The sequence below is a fragment of the Oryctolagus cuniculus genome, chromosome 10 (assembly GCF_964237555.1).
Source record: "Oryctolagus cuniculus chromosome 10, mOryCun1.1, whole genome shotgun sequence".
Taxonomy (NCBI): Eukaryota; Metazoa; Chordata; class Mammalia; order Lagomorpha; family Leporidae; genus Oryctolagus; species Oryctolagus cuniculus.
Window position 1 is genome coordinate 83936315 of NC_091441.1, and position 21749 is coordinate 83958063.

Below are 21749 nucleotides of genomic sequence, written 5' to 3' on the forward strand. Positions count from 1 at the left end.
TGGTGGGGTTGCCGCCATAAATCACCTTGCTTTGTGGAGGTTGGCATATGGCCAGTGAGTGTCCTAATTACGGAATGGCTTTTATAGCCCCATTATTTATAATCATTTTTGAATAGCAGCTGCAAGACTACAGTGAGGTGGAATGAAAATAGTAGAGTGAGAAAATTATAATCATTTGTGGAACTATGGAGGTTAGAAATCTCTCATGATCAGCCTATTATATAAGAATTCTTTCCATTAAATATTTTTTAACCAGGTATATGTATACTGTGTATCCCACTCTTTAAAAGTAAGAGCTGTGGTCTGTCTGGTGACAAGAATTTAATGGGTTGAGAATTTTTAACTTAATGGGTTTGTATCACAAAATAACTTAAAATCATGCACACAGCCACATTCAGTTGATAGGCGCGCGCGCTCTCTCTCTCTCTCTCCCCACCAGCACACCCCTCCCCCTCCCCCCAGATCACTCTTTGCTTGCTCTCCTATCAGGGACTGTGGCAATTACTTGTCTTTCTGTTTCGTTTGTGACTTTGAAACATATGTAAAGGGGCACCATGCAAAGAAGAGACTCATAAGGATGCTCGGTGGATATGGGATTGTTATGTGTTTCAATGGTGTGCTCTCTTCTCTGAGTCCAGTAGATATCTAAGTGGTGTGCTTAACTGCAGGGCTGTTTGTATGATGTTCGCCAATGTAGGTCAGAGCGCGGGGATTCTGGCCCCAGCCAACTGTTGCATGAATGAGATGAGGCCATAATAGAATACAGTTTGTAACCCAGATGATCTATTCCTGAGAGTAAATTGGGGTGAGGCTGGCAGAACAGCTGTGTTAATTACTATAGATGTTCAGGGTTATGGAATGCCAGTGGGATCTCAGTTGCATTTGCATAAAAACATTTAAAGTGTCTCACTTGTCTGCAGAGCCCTGAAACCTAGACTAGGACCAGGCTTAGTCTCAGTGATGGTTCCTGAGCGAGCCTGGCTTCCGTGCCCTGGATGAGTGTTCTCTGGAAGCCAGTGCTGCTCAGATGTCACCTTCTCTGTTTCACTGCGTGACAGACATGGAAAGGGATGGTGGGGCAGCTTTTTCCATGTAGCAGTTTGGAAGAGAAGTCAGTCTTTGGGTTCATGTGGAGATTCACAGCCGTGTTTTCTAGTGTCATAGTGAGTAACTGCTTTAGAAAAATGATAATTTTATTTTTTATTTATTTTTGACAGGCAGAGTGGACAGTGAGAGAGAGAGACAGAAAGGTCTTCCTTTTGCCATTGGTTCACCCTCCAATGGCCGCCGCGGCTGGCGCGCTGCAGCTGGCGCACCACACTGATCCGATGGCAGGAGCCAGGTACTGATCCTGGTCTCCCATGCAGGTGCAGGGTCCAAGGACCTGGGCCATCCTCCACTGCACTCCCGGGCCATAGCAGAGAAGCTGGCCTGGAAGAGGGGCAACCGGGACAGAATCCAGCGCCCCGACTGGGACTAGAACCCTGTGTGCTGGCTCCGCAAGGCGGAGGATTAGCCTATTGAGCCATGGCGCTGGCCTCTTTTTATTTTGAAGACTTTCAAACCCATACTAAGAGCAGCTTTCCATTGCCTCCATTGCCAGTATTCACCAGCTGTTAACACCCTTCCCTCCATATTCCATCCCTTTCACTTGGCATATACCAGGGTTTCTGGAAGTTTATGGAAAGTGGATGTGAAAGATAAGTTCATAGGGCCGGCGCTATGGCATAGTGGGCAGAACCTCAACCTGTGGCACCAGCATCCCATGTGGGTGCCAGTTCTAGTCCATTTTGGGGACTGAATCAGTGAATGGAAGACCTTTCTCTCTGTCTCTCCATCTGTCTGTAATTCTACCTCTCAAATAAATAAAATCTTTTATAAACAAAAAAGATAAGTTACTTTCAGGCAGAGAGTTTTGAAATTAGCACATATGAGAGGCCTACATTAAGCTCTTGGAAGCGACTTATTATGAAAAAACTATGCCTGCATTTCAATGTTTTTTGCACCAAAATAAGCTTACTTTTTAGTTGTATTTTTCATGAAGTTTTGGAAGTATCCTCATGATCCGAATGTAGGCTATAAATATGGTGATGCTTCATCCCTCAGTAAGCAAGCATCGCCCCCAACAGATCACGTTTTCCCACAAGCCATGATGCAATTGCCACATAGAAACATTCATTTAGTAACATCATCAGACTTTCAGCACATATTCAACATTCTCCCAGCTGAGATATAAATATCTGTGTGTGTGTGTGTGTGTGAGAGAGAGAGAGAGAGAGAGAGAGAGAGAGAGAGAGAGAATATGAATGAGGATCCAGGCAAGCTTACACACTGCTTTATACTGATTCTTTCTTAAAGGAATAATAATTCACAGAGCCTTTACTATCCCTAGGTATTGTGTTAACGCATGATGTCATTTGGTTTCACAACAACTCTTCTGAGCAGACACTGTCATTATCCCCACTGATAGATTAGGGAACTGAGACTCAGAGAGACTTAGCAACTTGCCCAAGGTCAGCTGGTGGATGTGGAGCCTGGAGCTGAACTCACTCAAGCTGGCTTCTTGCCACCTACCACAGCGAGAAGCATGCTCTGTAGGGACAGTGATCCTATCAATACATTTCCACTTTCCCAAGACAGCAGCAGTTTAAAAAGACCTTTAAACTTGAATATAGAAAAATACACACGGGTATTTCAAATGGAATTATAAAAGACAAGTGTTTTTTTTTTTTTTGGTACAAAAAATTTTGAAGTGTATGCATAGCTTTTTCATAAAATGCATTTTTCTTCAGCTTTTTGATAGCACCTGTATGTGTTGCTTTTGTTGCCTTTGCTGGTGCTTCCTGGGTTGTCCTTTTTGTCATTCTTACTGTGAACCCTTTCTAAAGTACCTTTCTGATTGGGGCCTGCAGTATGGCACAGGGAGTTAAGCTGCTGTTTGCGATGATGGCATCCCATACGAGCACTAGTTTGAGTCCTGGCTGCTCCAGTTCCAATCCAGCTCCCTGGTAATGCACCTGGGAAAGCAGCGGAAGATGGCCCAAGTGCTTGGGTACCCTGTCACCCACATGGGAGATCCAGGTGGAGCTCCAGGCTCCTGGTCTAGCCTTGGCCATGGTGGCCATTTGGAGGGGGGTGAACCAGCGGATGGAAGATCTCTTTCTCTGTCTCTCTCTAACTCTGTCTTCCAAAGAAAATAAATATTTTAAAAAGAAAAATGTCTCTCTCATTAAGAGTAAAAGAATACCGACTGACATATGACCCTGGATGTGAGTACCACCTCTGCCAGTTACTTAGCAGGGTAATAGGACAATTTCTGAGTGTCAGTTTCTTCTTCTGTGAAACAGGGCTGGCAGTAGAGCCAACCTTACTGGATTGGGATAACATCTGAGTGGATTCGCAGTGCATGTGGCCTTTTGAATGTATTCCATCAACGTTCACTGTCCAGCAGGTCTGTTAGAGATTGGGAGAGTGTCGTTTCTATAGAGTGTGATTTTTTTTTAACACCCATCTACACAGATCTTTGCATTTCTCTCCGGGTTCCACATGTGGAGACGTGTGACTTTGGCTTTTGATGCAAACATGCAACTGTGCGTTAGCGCCAGGCACTGGCCCTCATCAGTCGAACTATGACACCAGTAGGGCAGCACTGGCCATGTATAAATCCTTTCTTCTTATTTTTTTTCCTGAGCACATGTTTTTTCCTCCATACTCATTGGACTGGAATAAATATAAGAAGCCCCAAAGGCTATAAATAATGAAAAAAATAGAGATGCTAGAATTTAGACCTAAGCTTACTTTTCTTCCCATGCTCAGTTGAAGTTTCTTCTCACTGTGGGGGATAAAATTTGTTACAAAAGATTCACCAGGAGAAAAAGAATGGAGAAGGCAGGGAGGTAATAAGGATAACGCGGGTTTCTTGAAGTGCTAGCAAAATGTTTTGTGCCTGTCCATGTGAGAAGTTGTGTAGATGGTTTCTGAAGCCTCATCTCCGTGTGTGAGTCCCTCCCACAGCCTCCAGGGCAGTCACTGACTCCCCTTGTGCTTTTTATTATGGTTATTAGAGGTTTTCCAGAAACACAACTGTGACGCAGTCTTTGTGCTGCTAGGGGAATAGATTGGGTCTCTATGTCTGTGGAGGTACTACATGTCTGGACTTGAGGGGGTACACCTGATATGATAAAGCAGTTTTACTTTTTAAAAAATATATGTATTTAAGCCGGTGCCGTGGCTCACTAGGCTAATCTTCTGCCTTGTGGCGCCGGCACACCAGGTTCTAGTCCTGGTCGGGGCCCTGGATTCTGTCCCGGTTACCCCTCTTCCAGGCCAGCTCTCTGCTATGGCCTGGGAGTGCAGTGGAGGATGGCCCAGGTCCTTGGGCCCTGCACCCCATGGGAGACCAGGATAAGTACTTGGCTCCTGCCATCAGATCAGCGCGGTGCGCTGGCCGTAGCGCACTGGCCGCGGCGGCCATTGGAGGGTGAACCAACGGCAAAAGGAAGACCTTTCTCTCTGTCTCTCTCTCTCTCACTGTCCACTCTGCCTGTCAAAAAAAAAAAAATGCATTTATTTATTTGAAAGGCAGAGTTAGAGGAAGAGACAGAGAGATCTTCATCTGGTGTTTCATTCCCCAGATGTCTGCAACAGTCAAGGCTGGGCCAAGCCAAAGACAGGAGCCAAGAATTCCATCAGGGTTTCCCATGTGGGTGGTAGGAACTCAAGTATTTGGGTAATTGTCTGCTGCCTTCCCAGGGACACTAGCAGGAAGCTGGTTTGGAAGTGGAGTAGCCAGGACTTGATCTGGCACTCCACCATGGGATGTGACTTCTCAAGTGGCAGCTTAACCCACTGTGCCAGAGTGCCTGCCCAACACCTGAGGGTTTTGAGAAATGGAGAATACTGTGAGAGATGGAGGAAGAGGTTCATTCGCAGATCCCAGCTTTGCACGTTTTGTTAGAGGACTTTGTTGTGGCACAGACTCTTGTTTCACAAATGTTGGCATGTAATAGAATCGTCTGGAAGGCCTGTTAAAATGCAGGTTACTGGGGCCAGTGCTGTGGCACAGTGGGTTAATGCCCTGGCCTGAAGTGCTGGCATCCCATATAGGCGCTGGTTCAGGACCCGGCTACTCCACTTCTGGTCCAGCTCTCTGCTATGGCCTGGGAAAGCAGTAGTAGATGGCCCAAGTCCTTGTGCCCCTGCACCCATGTGGGAGACCTGGAAGAAGCTCCTGGCTCCTGGCTTCGGATCAGCGCAGCTCCGGCCATTGTGGCCAATTGAGGATTGAACCATCGGATGGAAGACCTCTCTCTTTCTCTCTCTTTGCCTTTCCTCTGTCTGCGTAACTCTGACTTTCAAATAAATAAAGAAATCTTTAAAAAAATAAAAAATATTTAAATAGTGCAGGTTACTGAGCCCTACCCTTGGAGTTTCTGGTTTGGTCAAGTCTAAGTGGGATCCAAGAATTTGCGTTTCAGTTAAGTTTCTCTGTGTTACTCTTGGTGTTGGTTCTCTACCCATACTTTGAGAACCACTCCCTTCCTTCATCTCAAGAGTTAACTTCACCTCTATCCTAGGGATTGTTTAAGGAGGCTTGCTCACCCTGATGTGCAGGGATAACATGTAAACCAGGAAATAGCAAATTGTGGCCCATGGATTAAATCCACTGCCCATTGTTGTGAATAAAGTTTTATTGAAAAATAACTTCATTTTATATAATGTCAGTGGCTGCTTTCATGACCAGAGACAGAGTTGAAAATCTGGGCATGGATGCTGTGCCCTCAAGGCTGGAGTAGGTACTTATTTTAGCTCTTTGCCTTTTACAAAGAAATCAAGCTGTCCAGTGCTTTCATGCTAGTTGGGAAGAGGGAATATGGAAGTTCTTACATAGGGAACTGGTACACTGAAAGTTTCATTTTGTGTGTGTGTGTGTTAGATGTTTGAATTTGCTTTGTTTTCAGTCTTCTAGTTCTATACCTCAATACAGTAATGGTAAACATTCATTATTTAACAGCCCATTCTCCAAATTTCTTACTGGAAACCAGTCGTTTCTCAAAATTTAAGAAACATAGCTGTACATCCATGCAGGCTCTCTGAAACATTGTTGACATCTATTTGAATTATTGATGGAAAAACTTAAAATCACATAATTAAAAGGAAAATCATTTTCATTTTGACACCGTGATTGTCAGTTGAGTGATGTTGAATTTCTTCCAGACTTCAGTGGACACTGGTGTGACCTTTCTGAAAGGCAGTTTGTCAATACATTTTGAAATAATGTTCATACTCATCAGTCTAGTCAATCTCCTGCTAAGAAATTTTATCAAAAATATATGTTCCAAATTTTCCATCACAGCATTATTTTAAATATTTTTAAAAGGTCAGCCCTTAAGGCATTCGGATCTGGTTGAAGAGCCCATGAGAGTATTTTAGGCATGGAAAGCCAAGACACTCTGGAAAAAAAAAAAAAGAATAATAATAAGAAGACCTAAATGAAAGATCTCTGTGAGTGAGTGAGATCCCAGTGGAAAGAACGGGGCCATCAAAGGAGGAGGTACCTTTCTCTGAAGGGAGGAGAGAACTTCCACTTTGACTACGACCCTGTCAGAATAAGATCGAAGTTGGTGAACTCAAAAGGCTTCCATAGTCTTGGCAACTCATGACTAGAGCCTAGGGAGATTACTGACGCCATAAACAAGAGTGTCAAATTGTTAAGTCAACAACAGGAGTCACTGTGTACTTACTTCTCATGTGGGATCTGTCCTTAATGTGTTGTCTAACGTGAAGTAATGCTGTAACTAGTACTGAAACAGTATTTTACACTTTGTGTTTCTGTGTGGGTGCAAACTGTTGAAATCTTTACTTAATATATGCTAAATTGATCTTCTGTATATAAAGAGAATTGAAAATGAATCTTGATGTGAATGGAATGGGAGAGGGAGCGGGAGATGGGAGGGGTGAGAGTGGGAGGGAAATTAGGGGGGGGGAGCCATTGTAATCCATAAACTGTACTTTGGAAATTTATATTTACTAAATAAAAGTTTAAAAAAATATTTTTAGAAGGTAAACAATCCAGGAGCAGACATTATGACACAGGGGATTAAGCTGCCAGACGGGATGCCTGCGTTCCGTATCAGAATGCCTGGGATTGAATCCTGCCTCCACTTCTAATCCAGCTTCCTGCTCATGTGCACCCTGAGAGGCAGGAGAGAATGGCTCAAGTACTTGAGTCTCTGCTACCCCACGTGAGAGTCCCAGATGCAGTTTTGGGCTCCTGGCTTCCATCTGGCCCAGCTGTGGCTGTTACAGCTATTTGGGGGAGTCAGTCAGGGAACGGAAGATCTTACTTTTACTCCTGCTCACTCCCTCTCTCTTGTTCTCACTCTTGGAGTTTCAAGTAAAAATAAGTAAACTTTCAAAAACAATCCCAAAGTTTACTACCATGAAACTGATGGTAGTATCGTGACTGTACATACCTATTTTGGAGCCATTTAAAATCAAGCATGACTAAGGGAAACTAATACAATCTTTTTTGCAGGGAATCCATATCAAGAATCTCAAACTTTTTTGTGTGCCTTTTGTCCCATTATTTCCACTTTAAGGATCATGAGAAAGCAATCAGAGATGCAGATAGATTTTGTCAAGGAAAATAATCAGAGTGGAAATAATTCATATATTTATTAATTGGTGTCATTAAATAGGTAGTGATGAATTGATCAGATAAAATACTACGCAGCTCTTTAAACTTTATTATTGAACATGAATAATATACTGCAAATGCTTATGAGTTGTTAGAAAATATGCATATAAGTGCATATACATGGCATGATCTTGTACATCTCATATTTAATTAGTAACTAATAAAACTCTGTATTCCATATAAGCTTGTTTGTCGTCAGCTTAGCACAAACACTGGGATCAGTTTTGACTCCCCTCCTTGCATTTGTTGTCTTCCTCCATCACATTGGCTAACAGTTTCTGTTCCAGCTTTGAATGCTGTCTCCTCCCTGCCCTTCTTCCCAGCCACCTCCCAAGTCCAGATCACTTCAGATCTTGCATGATCAGCTCTGCTGACTTCCTTCTGGCACCGGCATCCACCCTTGACCCACTGCACAGCTGCCAAAGCAGCCTCATGGTTTTGACCACCTCTTCCTCTGCATGACTCACTCCCTTCAGTGTGCATTCCTCCTGTTTTTAGAATAAAATGCAGGCCGGCGCTGCAGCTCACTAGGCTAATCCTTCGCCAGTGGCACCAGCACACAGGGTTCTAGTCCCGGTTGGGGCGCCGGATTCTGTCCCGGTTGCCCCTCTTCCAGGCCAGCTCTCTGCTGTGGCCAGGGAGTGCAGTGGAGGATGGCCCAAGTGCTTGGACCCTGCGCCCGCATGGGAGACCAGGAGAAGCACCTGGCTCCTGGCTTCGGATCAGCGTGGTGCACAAGCCAAAGCGTGCCAGCCGCGGCCGCCATTGGAGGGTGAACCAATGGCAAAGGAAGACCTTTCTCTCTCTCACTGTCCACTCTGCCTGTCCCCCCCCCAAAAAAAATAAATAATAAAATAAAATAAAATGCAAGCTCCTTATTGTAGCATGCAAGGTACAAAATTTCTGTCCTTTTCTCTTTTTTACCTCAATTTGAATCATCCTTGTCTGAGCTCCATGCTCTTTGCAAAATGCCAGCTTCTTTTCTGCTCCCACACCTTTTGTATATACCATTCCCTCTGCCTGGAAAAGCCTTCAGAGCAAACTTGCTTCTTGTCTTCCTTCACTTCTCATCTTAGCAAATGCCTCTGTGCAGAGCCCATCCCTGTCTGTCCTCACTGAAATGGGTAGGCCGTTTTCTGCTCCTGGACTCCTGTGTTCTCACTACTGTAGCTTCAGGCAGGGCTCACACAGTATTTGGCTATAGCCACTTAATAAATATTTGTTGAGTGAGTGAGTCTCTCCAAGTATATAAATGTATTCTAAGTGTGTGTGTTGGTGGGGGTGTCTGTGCGTGCATACATAGGACACAAGTGCACAAAACCGACATGTTGATTGGGCTGCATATGTAGTTGCAGGCGATTTTACTTGCTTGGTTTTCCAAAGCTTGCAATTGCAATGAATGAATTTTACTTTTTTATCGTGGTAAAATAGATGGAACATACAGTGTATCATTGTAACCATTGGAAGCATACGATTCCATGGCAAGACCAGGTTACACATGGTTGTGCAGTCATCACCACCATCCATCTTTACACCTTTTTCATCATCCCTCACTGAAATTTTGTCCCCATTAAATAGTAACTCCCCGATAATTTATATTGCTGTTACGGCAAGAAAAATGTTAGGGGAAAATGTATTAGAAAAACAAATAGCAAACATCTTTTTTCACAGCAAGCTCACTTAAATTAATTTTGGATTGTAAGTTTGAGTGGCCATAAAACAAGTTAATTTGGTTTTCGATTTATAATTTTGTGTTAAAGAAAACCTTTCGGAAGTGCTGAACTGACAGAGATTTTTATTTGCTCTAATAGCTGCACTGCAGTACAAACCATTTGTGTTTCCTTAATAAATGGCCCTTTCCTGCAACGATCATCATTCCTGAGGGGACTGCGTGCTCAAGCAGAGGCACCTGGAAGTGTGATTAGCCTTAATATCCTTATGCAAGTTTCCCTCGCGTTGGAAATGTGAAATGCATGAAGGTGTCAGTTCTCATTGTAAAGAAACACCACTGCACGACCTCTTAGATGTGGATATTCTGGAGGGATGGTGAGGGAGTTGGTTACAAATGGATGCATTGAGGCCAGCGCTGTGACACAGTGGGTTAATCCTCCGCCTGTGGCGCCAGCATCTCACATGGGCACCAGTTCTAGTCTGGGCTGCTCTTCTTTCAATGCAGCTCTCTGCTGTGGCCTGGGAAAGCAATGGAAGATGGCCCAAGTGCTTGGGCCCCTGCACCCATGTGGGAGACACGAAAAAGCTCCTGACTCCTGGTTTTGGATCAGTGCAGCTCTGGCTGTAGCGACCATTTGGGGAGTGAACCAGCAGTTGGAAGACCTTTGTCTCTGTCTCCTCTTTCTTTCACCATCCATAACTTTACCTCTCAAAGAAATAAATCTTTAAAAAAAAAAAATCAAATGGATGAGTTAAGGGGGCTTGCAGATGTTCTCTCTGGAATTCTTGTTTCCATGAAGATTATTTCTGCTAACACCCTACCCCCACCTTAGGATCTGTATCCTGGGAGTTAGGAATCCAGCCAGGCAGAGTTCCTTCATAATCTATCACCTTCAAATGATGCTTCTGATTGGCAGAGAACTTTGTAACAGGTGAGAGGAAAGGCTGAAGAAGCTACACAACCAAATTAGGTTAGGAGATCATTTCATGTTCCTATAGTTACAAGTACCATTTGCAACATAAATAATTGATAAAAGAATCCTAGCCTCTGTGTGTGTGTGTGTGTGTGTGTGTGTGTGTATATATATATATATATATATAAAGAATCTTAGCAAGAAGATCCTTTAGGAAAATGCATAAAGAATATGAAGAGGCAAGTCACAGAAATAGAGATACAGCAATTTTTTGAAACTGGGATGGAATGCTTAGTCTCACTAGTAAGTATAAATTAATATAAAACTGTGGTGTCATTTTATCTTTTTTTTTTAAAGATTTATTTATTTATTTGAAAGTCAGAGTTACACACAGAGAAGACAGGCACAGAGAGAGAGAGAGAGAGAGAGAATGGTCTTCTGTCTGAGGTTCACTCCCCAGTTGACCGCAGTGGCTGGAGCTGCACGAATTCGAAGCCAGGAGCCAGGAGCCTCTTTCGGGTTTCCCACATAGGTGCAGGGGCCCAAGGACTTGGACCATCTTCCAGTGCTTTCCCAGGGCACAGCAGAGAGCTAGATCAGAAGTGGAGCAGCTGGGTTTTGAACTGGCGCCCATATGGAAGGCCGGCACTGCAGGCCAGGGCGTTCACCTGCTGTACCACACTGCTGGCCCCTTTACCTTTTTTTTTTTTTCTTTTTTATTGTATTTGTTTGACAGGTAGAGTTACAGTCAGAGAAACAGAGAGAAAAGTCTTCCATCCACTGTTTTACTCCCTAAATGGCCACAATGTCTGGAGCTGAGCCAGTCCAAAGCCAGGAGCCAGGAGCTTCTTCCCGGTCTCCTACACGGGTACAGGGGCCCAAGCACTTTTGCCATCTTCTACTGCTTTCCCAGGCCACAGCAGAGAGCTGGATCAGAAGAGGAGCAGCCAAGACTAGAAGTGGCACCCTTATGGGATGCCGGCACTGCAGGAAGAGGATTAACCTACTGTGCTACAGTGCCAGCCCCCGTTTTATCTTTATTACATTGAAGAGTATGTGGAAGATGGGCTGTGTAGACAGAGTTAATGGCAGCTGGTTTGAGATCCACCTTGGTCCTTAGCTGGTATCTGAGGACTTGGTTTGGGGAGGAGCATTTCCATTCCCTAAACCCTTGAAAATGGCTAAGAATTCCTTGCTGTCATTGATACTTTTCTTCTGAGAGCCTGGCATCCTGCTCCATGCCAAGCAGAGGCTGCCTGTGTGACCAGCCCTCAGGAAAACCTCTGGACCCGGGTGTCTGAGGAACTTCTCTGTAGACAGTTTTTCACACCTGATCTTTGGAAATTTTTCTTAAAATTGTATTATCTGTTTGAGAGTCAGCGGGAGAGAGAGCTCTCATCCCTTGGTTCATTCCCCTAAATGCCTGCAACAGCCCATAGCTGGGGCTGAAGTTGAAGGCTGGGAATTCAGTCCAGGTCTCCCATGTGGTCAGCAGGGGACTCACATCACTTCAGCCATCGCTGCTGCCAACCATGATCTGCGTTAGCAGGAAGCTGGAGTCAGGGGCAGGGGCAGGGGCAGGGAATTAAGCCCAGATACTCTTGATAGAGGAGGCAAAAGCATCTCAATTAATAGGCTTTAACTGCCTGATCCCAAATTTTTGTAATGCTTTTAAAGTGGAATTATTATATGTCATTGAAAATAAAAATTGCATTGGTCAAATCTGGTAAAAATTTTACACACTAATATGATTGAAGAAAGCAGAGATATATTATTGCTAATTTAAAAGACATAAAATTCCAGAATTCCAGATATTTGAAGGAATTTCAACAAGTTCACGGAAAACTAACTAAATGATTATTTTGGTGACAAATATTTTGAAAACCAAGCCAGTTATTTCCATAATATGCACTTCCACAAACTTTTTGAAGGTCCTTTATATAAATTAAAGGTAGAAATATAAATTAATGATAAGTTCAGATGGATTCTAGTCCTCATTTTCACCGCTTAAATTATAAACTTTGTCTTACGATAAGCTCTGAACCATTTTCTTGGAAAAAATTCCACACATTCGTGACCTGTCTGCTCTTTTCCGTTTACAAAACAAATCTTGGATTTCAAAGAAAGTGAGGATGTTATGACACATTCACTGTCCGGCAATTTATTATTTCGTTGGCTCACTGCCCTCGACAATTAGAAGAAGATTTATGGACATGTCCCCTGAATAATTGGCAATTAATTTGAGATTAGATGCCAAAAAGTACAGTATTCTTAATGGAATGCGAAGGTTGAGGCTTTTCACATCCAAATGTCATGGAACAGAGAGTAAATGTTAACCGGCAGCATGGTTAACCCTGCCCTTTTGCACATCCGCCGTAGAGAGGAGTTTTAGTTTTGTGATCATAAACCCAGGCTGGCTTGGCTGGTGTGAATATAAAACTGAAGTGTAACCCACGAGTGTCTTAACAATGTTTTCCACTCTGTATACCCATAGTTTATCTCGACAGTTACCAATATAATCCATAGGTATATGGATCTATGTTGTGTATGGAATAATGAGATACTGTACCCTGAGTCTGACTTGAAATTTTCTTTTTTTGATTCAGTCCATTTGGATTATATAGACATCTTTTGCTTTTCTTGGTGCAAATTAAAACTGTCAGAGCCTTTTTTTTTTTTTTAAGATTTATTTATTTGAAAGGCAGAATGAAACATACAGATAGAAGTGGCAGGAGGAGTGGAGGGAGGGCTCTTTAATCCTAGAGTTCATTACCCAAATGGCTGCAACAGCCGGAACTGGGCCAGGCTGAAGCCAAGAGCCTGGAACTCCATCCAGATTTCCAACTTGGGAGAAAGGGGCCCAAGCCTTCCTAGGCCCCTTAGCAGGAAGCTGGATCTGAAATGGAGCAGCTGAGACAAGAATCAGTGCTCCTGTATGGGTTGCCCACATAGTAAGCAACAGCTTAACTTCTGCACCATTGTGCTGGTCCCATCAGTGTGTTTTTAATGTTAAGAGCTGTTGTCCAGGGACCGGTGCCGTGGCATCCCAAATGGGACTGGGTTCTAGTCCTGGTTGCTCCTCTTCCAGTCCAGCTCTCTGCTGTGGCCTGGGAGGACAGTGGAGGATGGCCCAAGTCCTAGGGACTTGGCACCCCATGAGAGACCAGGAGGAAGCACCTGGCTCCTGGCTTCGGATCGGCGTAGCTCCGGCCATGGCAGCCATTTGGCGGGTGAACCAATGGAAGGAAGACCTCTCTCTCTCTCATTGTCTAACTCTATCTGTGAAAAAAAAAAAAAAAAAAAAGTGGGTATCCCATACAGGATATGGGAATTTTGCTAATGGTAAACACTGTTGTTCTTTTATTCAAATTCTAGAGTGCCTTTCCACCTCAAGCTAGGAGTCACAGGTGTGACTATCAGATGTCAGCGATTTCTGCTGGGTTTAGTTTTCTAACCTTTGGCACCAACACAGTGCCTGGAGTGCATTAAGTACACTTTAAGTGTTTGCTTACCAAGCTATTTATGTCCACACCATTGTAGTACAAGTAAATGTTTCTCCACTTTCAAAAACAGTAGAAATATCCATTAATCCAAATTTCCTTAGACCTGTATTTTATTTCTGGCCTCTTCTAAGCCCATAGGATAGATTCTGTGTTTATGTGCATTTTTACAAAAAGAGCAAGTGTTGGTGCTTGAACTAATTTTAGTTCTTTCCCTATTCACCTCAACAATTGCCTGCTGGACATCATTGTAATTATGATTTCCATCTCATCGAGTGCTTTCTCTTTGCCAAGTGCTGTCCGAACGTGTCACCCCATTAATCCTCACGATAGTCTTGTGACAGAGCTCCTGTTATATCACTGTTCTATTTTTACAGTGAGCAGAGTGAGGTAAGGAGAGAGTAAGTCCACTGCTCGCTTTACCAGCTAATACTCATGAAGCCAGGATTCAGACCCAGGCTGGTCTGTCCTTATTACCAAGATTTACCTTTAAACATGTTCTCTTTTCTTCCTTTTTTTTTTTTTTTAAGATTTATTTTATGTATTTGAAAGACAGAGTTACAGAGAGAGGTAGTGACAGAGAGAAAGGTCTTCCATCTGCTGATTCATTCCCCAGATGGCCGCAACGGCCGGAGCTGTGCCGATCTGAAGCCAGGAGCCAGAAGCTTCTTCCGGGTCTCCCACGTGGGTGCAGGAGCCCAGGGATGTGGGCCATCTTCCACTGCTATCCCAGGCCACAGCAGAGAGCTGGACCAGAAGTGGAGCAGCCGGGACTAGAACCGGCGCCTATACAGGATGCCGGCACTTCAGGCCAGGGCTTTAACCCACTGGTCCACAGCACCGGCCCCACACATGTTTTCTTGCAGTTTGGCTCTGTAATGGGAAACTGAGAACTAAGCATCTAGGACAGTGCCAAGCACAAAGGAGTTGTTCAATTACTTTGTATATTTAAACTCTCAAAATCAACTATTGCAGTGTTATTTAGATACAATAAAATGCTCTCATTCTGTAATGTTTTTGTAAGTTTTGGCAGATATATAAACTCGTGTTATCAATACCACAGTTAAAGAATTCTGTGTCCCCCAAAAGTTCTTTTGTATTTACCCTTTTGAAAAACATATTAAAATCAGGATAGATACCCAGGATATTATAACACATAGTTGTGGTACTATCCAAACAGTCATAGATCTTATTGCCACATATTCCTTTGTTCTTTGCTGACCTTAAGTTCCAGGTGACAGCTATCACTGTAAACAAATTTAGCATGGCCTAAAACTTTATATGTAAATGAATCACACAGTGTGCTCTCTTGTATCTGGCCTCTTTTACTTAGCATTGTATGAGAGAACTTTAAAACATTTGTGGGGGGCCGCCTCTGTGGTATAGCTGGTAAAGCCGCTGGCATCCCATATGGGTGCCAACTATGGAGTCCCAGCTGCTCCACTTCCGATCCAGCTCTCTGCTATGACCTGGGAAAGCAGTAGATGGCCCAGGTCCTTGGACCCCTGCACCCACGGGGGAGACCCAGAAGAAGCTCTTGGCTCCTGGCTTCGGATCAGCTCAGCTCTGGCTATTGCAGCCATCTGGGGAGTGAACCAGTGGATTGGATGAAAGACCTCTCTCTCTCTCTGCCTCTCCTCTCTCTGTGTAACTCTTTCAAATAAATAAATCAATATTTAAAAAAATTTGTGGGCAAATGGAATTGAAAGATAAGTTTATTTTGGTTCAGAAATCATATTGAAGTCCACGCACGGTTCTCTCTTAAAATGCATCTCCAGAACTTTTTGAAGACTTCCCTGAATCTTTGCGATTCCTTAGTATGAGATAGTTGTTCATTCTTTTCCATTGCTGTGTAGCACCCCATTGTTTGAGATACCACAATTTGTTTATTACTTTTTAAAAAACATTTATTTTATTTATTTGAAAAACAGGGTTACAGAGAGAGGTAGAGAAAGAGAGAGGTCTTCCATCCTCTGGTTCACTCCCCAGATGGCCGCAACAGCCGGAACTGCGCTGAACCGAAGCCAGGAACCAGGAGCTTCTTCCAGGTCTCCCACGCCGGTGCAGGGGCCCAAGGACTTGGGCCATCTTCTACTGCTTTCCCAGGCCATAGCAGAGAGCTGGATCAAAGTGGAGCAGCCAGGACTAGAACCAGCACCCACTTGGGATGCCGGTCCTTCAGGCCAGAGCTTTAACTCACTACACCACTGCGCCACAGCGTCAGCCTAGTATTTATTACTTTTTTGGTGATTGTTTGGGTTGTTTCCAGTTCGGGCTCTCAGGAGTAAAGCTGCTATGAAGATTGATTGACAAGCTTTTTTTCGGACTTGTTTTCACTTCCCTCCTGGATATTGGAGTATAGTTGTTGGGTGACTTGGCTAATGAAGTTGTAACTTCATAAAATACTGCCAAATTGTTTTCCCTAAAGTATGTCTTATTTTATATGCTGGCCAGTAGTATTTCAGAATTCCTGTTGCCCTACAACCCTGCCTACACTTACTACTGTCTGTCTTTTTTGGTTCCTGTAGTGGGTTTTCAGTGAGATCTCATTGTATTTCTCTGGTGACTCATTATGTCTAACTTTTTTTTTTTTTCATGTGCTGAATGACTAGTCATATATATTCCTTTGTGAACTGTCTGTTACAACCTCGTTCCTGCATCCGGGAGGGGGGTTGTAGAATGAGTGGGTTTTCATCTTTTTCGTTCAGTAAATCCTTGGTGAGTGATTGAATGACCTTAGATTAACTCAAATGTGTGTTACCCTTTTGGCCATTTGAAACCTTGAATATAATACAACTCATATGAAATAAGCAGCGTTAGTAGTAGATTTTTTTTTAAATATGATATTAAAATAAAGATCAGTAGTTTCCTGCCTTTGGTAGGAAATATTATCTTCTTAACCATCACTCTTATTCTCATGGTTTACTCTTTTTGACCTTGAGGAAGCTGTAGTCTACAGACAAGAGTTTTGTGGCTCACGTGGTTACTAGATTGCTGCATTGTTTCTCTAAGGCTAAGAAATGCTCTTACCTAATTTTTATCTTGTCTAAAAATGGAAGGAGAATCTTAGCCTTTTTATTTTTAACTGTCACTGAAGCATCTTTGCCATTAAGGGTGAAGGCTGATCTGTAATCCTTCTGCTGACATGTACACTGCACCTTGTGATTCTAATATGAACATTGTGTCTGCTTTCTGCATTTTTTAGCTATTTTCTATATATTTTAGCTTTTGCTTTGTTTAAGTGTGGAGAATAGCAACGAAATAAACACATAAACCCACTCAGAACTATGGCTAAAACAACACCAGCAATAATCAAGCAGTACATACCTGGTATTGGAAAAGTCCAGAGGTACCCCTTGGGTAAGGTGTTGCTTGGGGTGCTTATATCCCATATCAGAGTCCCTGGATTAGATAGCTGCTCTGCTTCCAATCCAGCATTCTTGTTAATGCATACCCTGGGAGGCAGCACTTGATGTCTCAGCTACTTGGATTCTTGCCACCCACGTGGGAGATCCACCATGAGTTGCAGGCTCCTGGCTTCAGCCTGGCCTATTCCTAGCTGTATCGGGCATTTGAGCACTGGACCAACAGATGGAATTTCTCTGTATGTCTTCCTTTCTTTTATGTAAATATATACATATGGGTTTTTTGAAACAAGAAAAGCAACACAGAGTAGTGTCATGTGTCTACCTCTGTAATTAGGAATGAAGTCTGTTTCCCCAGTTCATTCTCTTTCCCTAAAAGATCTAGCTGCTCAAATTTCTTATGATTCCTTCTACTAATATGTGATCTCTCCTTTTATTCTTTTAAACTTTTCTTTTTAAGACTTTATTATTATTATTATTATTGTTACTATTTGAGAAAGAGTGAGAAAGAGAAACAGATCCATCACTTGCTCACTCCCCAAACACTTGCCATGACCAGATCTGGGCTGCCCCAAGCTGGGGACTAGGAACTCAGTCCAGTTCTCTCATGTGGGTGGCAGGAACCCAATTGCTTGAGCCATCACCACTGCCTCCCAGGGTCTGCACCAGCAGGAAACTGTAGTCAGGAGCTAGAGCTGGATGTTACACCCAGGCACTTCGATATGGAATGCTGGCCTAAATGTCTGGCCAGTCTCTCTTTTTTATTTTTTGTTATCTAAAAAAGTATATATGAGAGGCAGACAGACAGAAACATACATATACATGCACACACATACAGAGGATGGAGGGAGAGAGGGAGTGAGAGAGAGAGAGAGAGATAGAAATAGGGGGGAGGCAGGGAGGGAGAGAGGGAAAGAGAGCGCTCCAGCCCAAGTGAGCTAGAGCTAGGGAGCAACAGGGGGCTCCATCCACTGATAAATTCCCAAGATGCCTGGGATACCTGGGGCTTGGGAAAGGCCCAAGGGGGGAGCTGGGAACTCACTTGCAGTTTCCCAACTGTGTGGCAGGAACCCAGTGACTTGAGCTGTCTCCAGTGCTTCTTAGGATGGTCATTGGCAGGAACCTGGAGTCAGGACCCAGATCTGGTAACTGAACCGGGCCTCTCCTGCATGGCATGTGAGTGCCTTAACTGTGAGGCTAAATGCCTATTCCTATGGCACATGTTCAATGTAATAGCTTAGTTTACATTCTTTTTATTTTAGCCCTCTAGTGTTATGTGATACAGGACACCCCCCCAATTAATACTATTTCTTCCTTTTGTTAAAATGATGTATTTGTTCATTTATTTGAGTGGCGGGGAGAGAGAGAGAGAGAGAGAGAGAGAGAGAGAGACTGAAAGAGATCTCCCTTGGCCAGCGCCACGGCTCAATAGGCTAATCCTCCACCTAGCGGTTCCGGCACACCGGGTTCTAGTCCCGGTCGGGGCACCGGATTCTGTCCTGGTTGCTCCTCTTCCAGGCCAGCTCTCTGCTGTAGCCTGGGAAGGCAGTGGAGGATGGCCCAATTGCTTGGGCCCTGCACCTGCATGGGAGACCAGGAGAAGCACCTGGCTCCTGCCCTTCGGATCAGTGCGGTGCGCTGGTCGCAGTGCGCCAGCCGAGGTGGCCACTGGAGGGTGAACCAATGGCAAAAGGAAGACCTTTCTCTCTGTCTCTCTGATCTCCCATCTACTGGATAGAGTTTATTCCCCAAATGCCCACAATGGCTAAGGGTAGGCCAGGATAGAGCCAGGATCCAGGAACCCCATCTGGTCTCTCACATGAGTGACAGGAACTCAAGGACTTGAGCCAGTGCCCGCTGCTTTCTCGATACATTAGCCCACTGATTTCTAGGTGCATTAGCAGAGAGCTGGGTCAGAAGCACAATAGCTGTGATGAGAACTGGCACTCTGAGATGTGATTCGGCCTCTCCAGCAGTGGCTAAACCCACCGTGCCACCGTGCCTGCCTGCATGTCATTTCATCTGGACTACTCTCTTGCTTGCCTTTTCCCCTGCAGAGAAAAATCTCACTTCCATTCTTTTGATGACTGAGGGCAGGCCAAGGAGAATTGCATTGTGTGGTTTTCTTAAAACTTTCAGGCTGCTGTAAACAACTTTCAGCCCCTGTTGTTGATGTTTTCTGTCTGATGTGTCTTTTGCAGGAGGAAGGCTGAACAAGGACCTGCGACATTTTCTCAGTCAGCGGTTCCAGAAAGGCTCTCCTGACCATGAACTCCAGCAGACCATAAGGGATAACCTTTACCGCCATGCTGTGCCTTGTAAGTAGCCAGTTTCTGGCATCTCACTGCTGGGTGAATGTGTAGAAAGTCAAGGGAAAAAAAGGTCACTGCTTTTTTAAAAGGTTATCACTGGTTCTGGAACACTTGTCAGCTTTCCCGCTCAGCTGGACTTGCTAGGTTGGGTGAGTCGTAACAGGGCAGTGGGACCAACAGCACAGCTTCACGGTATGCCTGGATGTCCTTCCTAGCTTTGCCACTTGCTGGTTTGCAAAGATGGGCAAATTACCTTTCATAAAGTCCTCTTTTCACATGAGTGGAAAGGGTATGCCAGTAATACTAGCTTCATCGAACTATAATGAAGGCTAAATGAGATGAATTGTGTAAGGCATTCTCCAAAGTATTGGCATGGTGCAAGCTTCTGTAAATGTTAACTCTCATTGTCATTAATGAAATGGGCCAATCCAGAGACTTTTAGACTGACTTGGATGGAGACCAGTGGATCCCTAATGGCCCCTCAGGGAGCTCTTTCTCCCCCTACTTTCTGTCCTTCCATCCAACTCTATTAAATTTGTCAGTCAGAATTTCTTATATCTCTTTTTTTTGGAGGAATGGTTTCTACAGATTAAAATAATCCCAAATCCCCCAAAATGTTGGATTAGATCAAATCTAAGACAGCAGGACAGAAAACCTAGGAACTCTGAAAGCTGGGTTTGTGTTAAGGGAAGGAAGAAGGCAGTCGGTTGATCTGTCTACATGTAGATTAAGTGGCCCTCAGTTGTAGTGAAGTATTGCTGTGCCTGCTGCACTGTGGTCCTGCATAGCTGACCATAATGGGTGGATGCAGGGAAGACATACATCGAATTTTACTCAAGGCATGAGGGTGGGCGGCGCTGCGGCTCACTAGGCTAATCCTCCGCCTTGCGGCGCCGGCACACCGGGTTCTAGTCCCGGTCGGGGCGCCGGATTCTGTCCCGGTTGCCCCTCTTCCAGGCCAGCTCTCTGCTGTGGCCAGGGAGTGCAGTGGAGGATGGCCCAAGTACTTGGGCCCTGCACCCCATGGGAGACCAGGAGAAGCACCTGGCTCCTGCCATTGGATCAGCGCGGTGCGCCGGCCGCAGCATGCCGGTCGCAGCAGCCATTGGAGGGTGAACCAATGGCAAAGGAAGACCTTTCTCTCTGTCTCTCTCACTGTCTACTCTGCCTGTCCAAAAAAAAAAAAAAAAAAAAAAAAAAAAAGACATGAAGGGAGAGTGATTCTTCTTCTATTGCTTGGAATTTTCCTTTTCTTCTGTGCTACCCTATCTTTCAAAATTTGAAATATTTTGCTTGGAAATAACATTTTTTTAACGAGGCCAAGAAAGGAGAAATCCATGTTTAAGGTAAACTTCCTATGAATGTGTTTTGTTTGTATAAATGGCTTCCTTTAAAAAAAAAAAAGTTTTTGTGAGTGACTTTCTAAAGGGCTGATATGTCCTTAAACTTCTGTAAACTGATAAGCCCAAATAATCAGACATTTCTGATGCTTATAACGACTTAGGTTGTACAACTAGGCTGATGCCTTGAGAGATCAGATTCTAGATTAGCCTCTTGCCCTCCATTTTATTTCTTAATTAAAGTCAGGTTCTAAGAGGAAAGGCGAAGAGGTAAATTGCCAGTGACATGGGACAGGGCTTCATGGTTGCCTCTTTCCACTGAGAGGCAGGGCTGCACTTGACAGAGAGAGACTGTGGCAAGGTATTCATGTGAGTGCATCTGTGACACTCAGCATTTGCATTGAAAGCTGGCATTCTAATAGCATCCTCTTCATAATCCCCAGTATTTTGGAGTAATAAGAATGGTAGTCATATTGGTGGGGCATGGATTATCATTCTATTTTTTTTAAAAGATTCATTTATTTATCTGAAAGTCAGAGCTACACAGAGAGAGAAGGAGAGGCAGAGGGAGAGAGGTCTTCCATCTGCTGGTTCACTCCCCAGTTGGCCGCAATGGCAGGAGATGCACCAATCTGAAGCCAGGAGCCAGGATCTTCCTCTGGGTCTTCCCACGCGGGTGCAGAGGCCCAAGGACCTGGGCCATCATCCACTGCTTTCCCGGGCCACAGCAGAGAGCTGGATCAGAAGTGGAGCAGCCAGGTCTCGAACCATCACCTATATGGGATGCCAGCACTGCAGGCGGTGGCCTTACCTGCTACGCCACAGCGCCGGCCCCTATCATTCTATTTTTATACATCAAGAAACTGCGATAGGGGCCAGTATCCCATGTAGGTGCCTGTTCAAGTCCCAGCTTCTCCACTTCTGATCCAGCTCCCTGCTAATGTGCCT

At 44.3% G+C, this 21749-nt stretch overlaps 1 protein-coding gene across 30 annotated transcripts in view; it reads left to right on the top strand.

Annotated features, from left to right (window-relative positions):
* MAGI1 (membrane associated guanylate kinase, WW and PDZ domain containing 1) overlaps positions 1 to 21749 on the top strand; it is a 685324-nt gene that overhangs the window by 392274 nt on the left and 271301 nt on the right. For all 30 annotated transcript variants that reach the window (XM_008260889.4, XM_008260891.4, XM_008260892.4 and 27 more), the window contains exon 2: positions 19351 to 19467. In XM_008260889.4, the coding sequence (XP_008259111.3) occupies positions 19351 to 19467 (117 nt within the window). The remainder of the gene's footprint in view (positions 1 to 19350; positions 19468 to 21749) is intronic.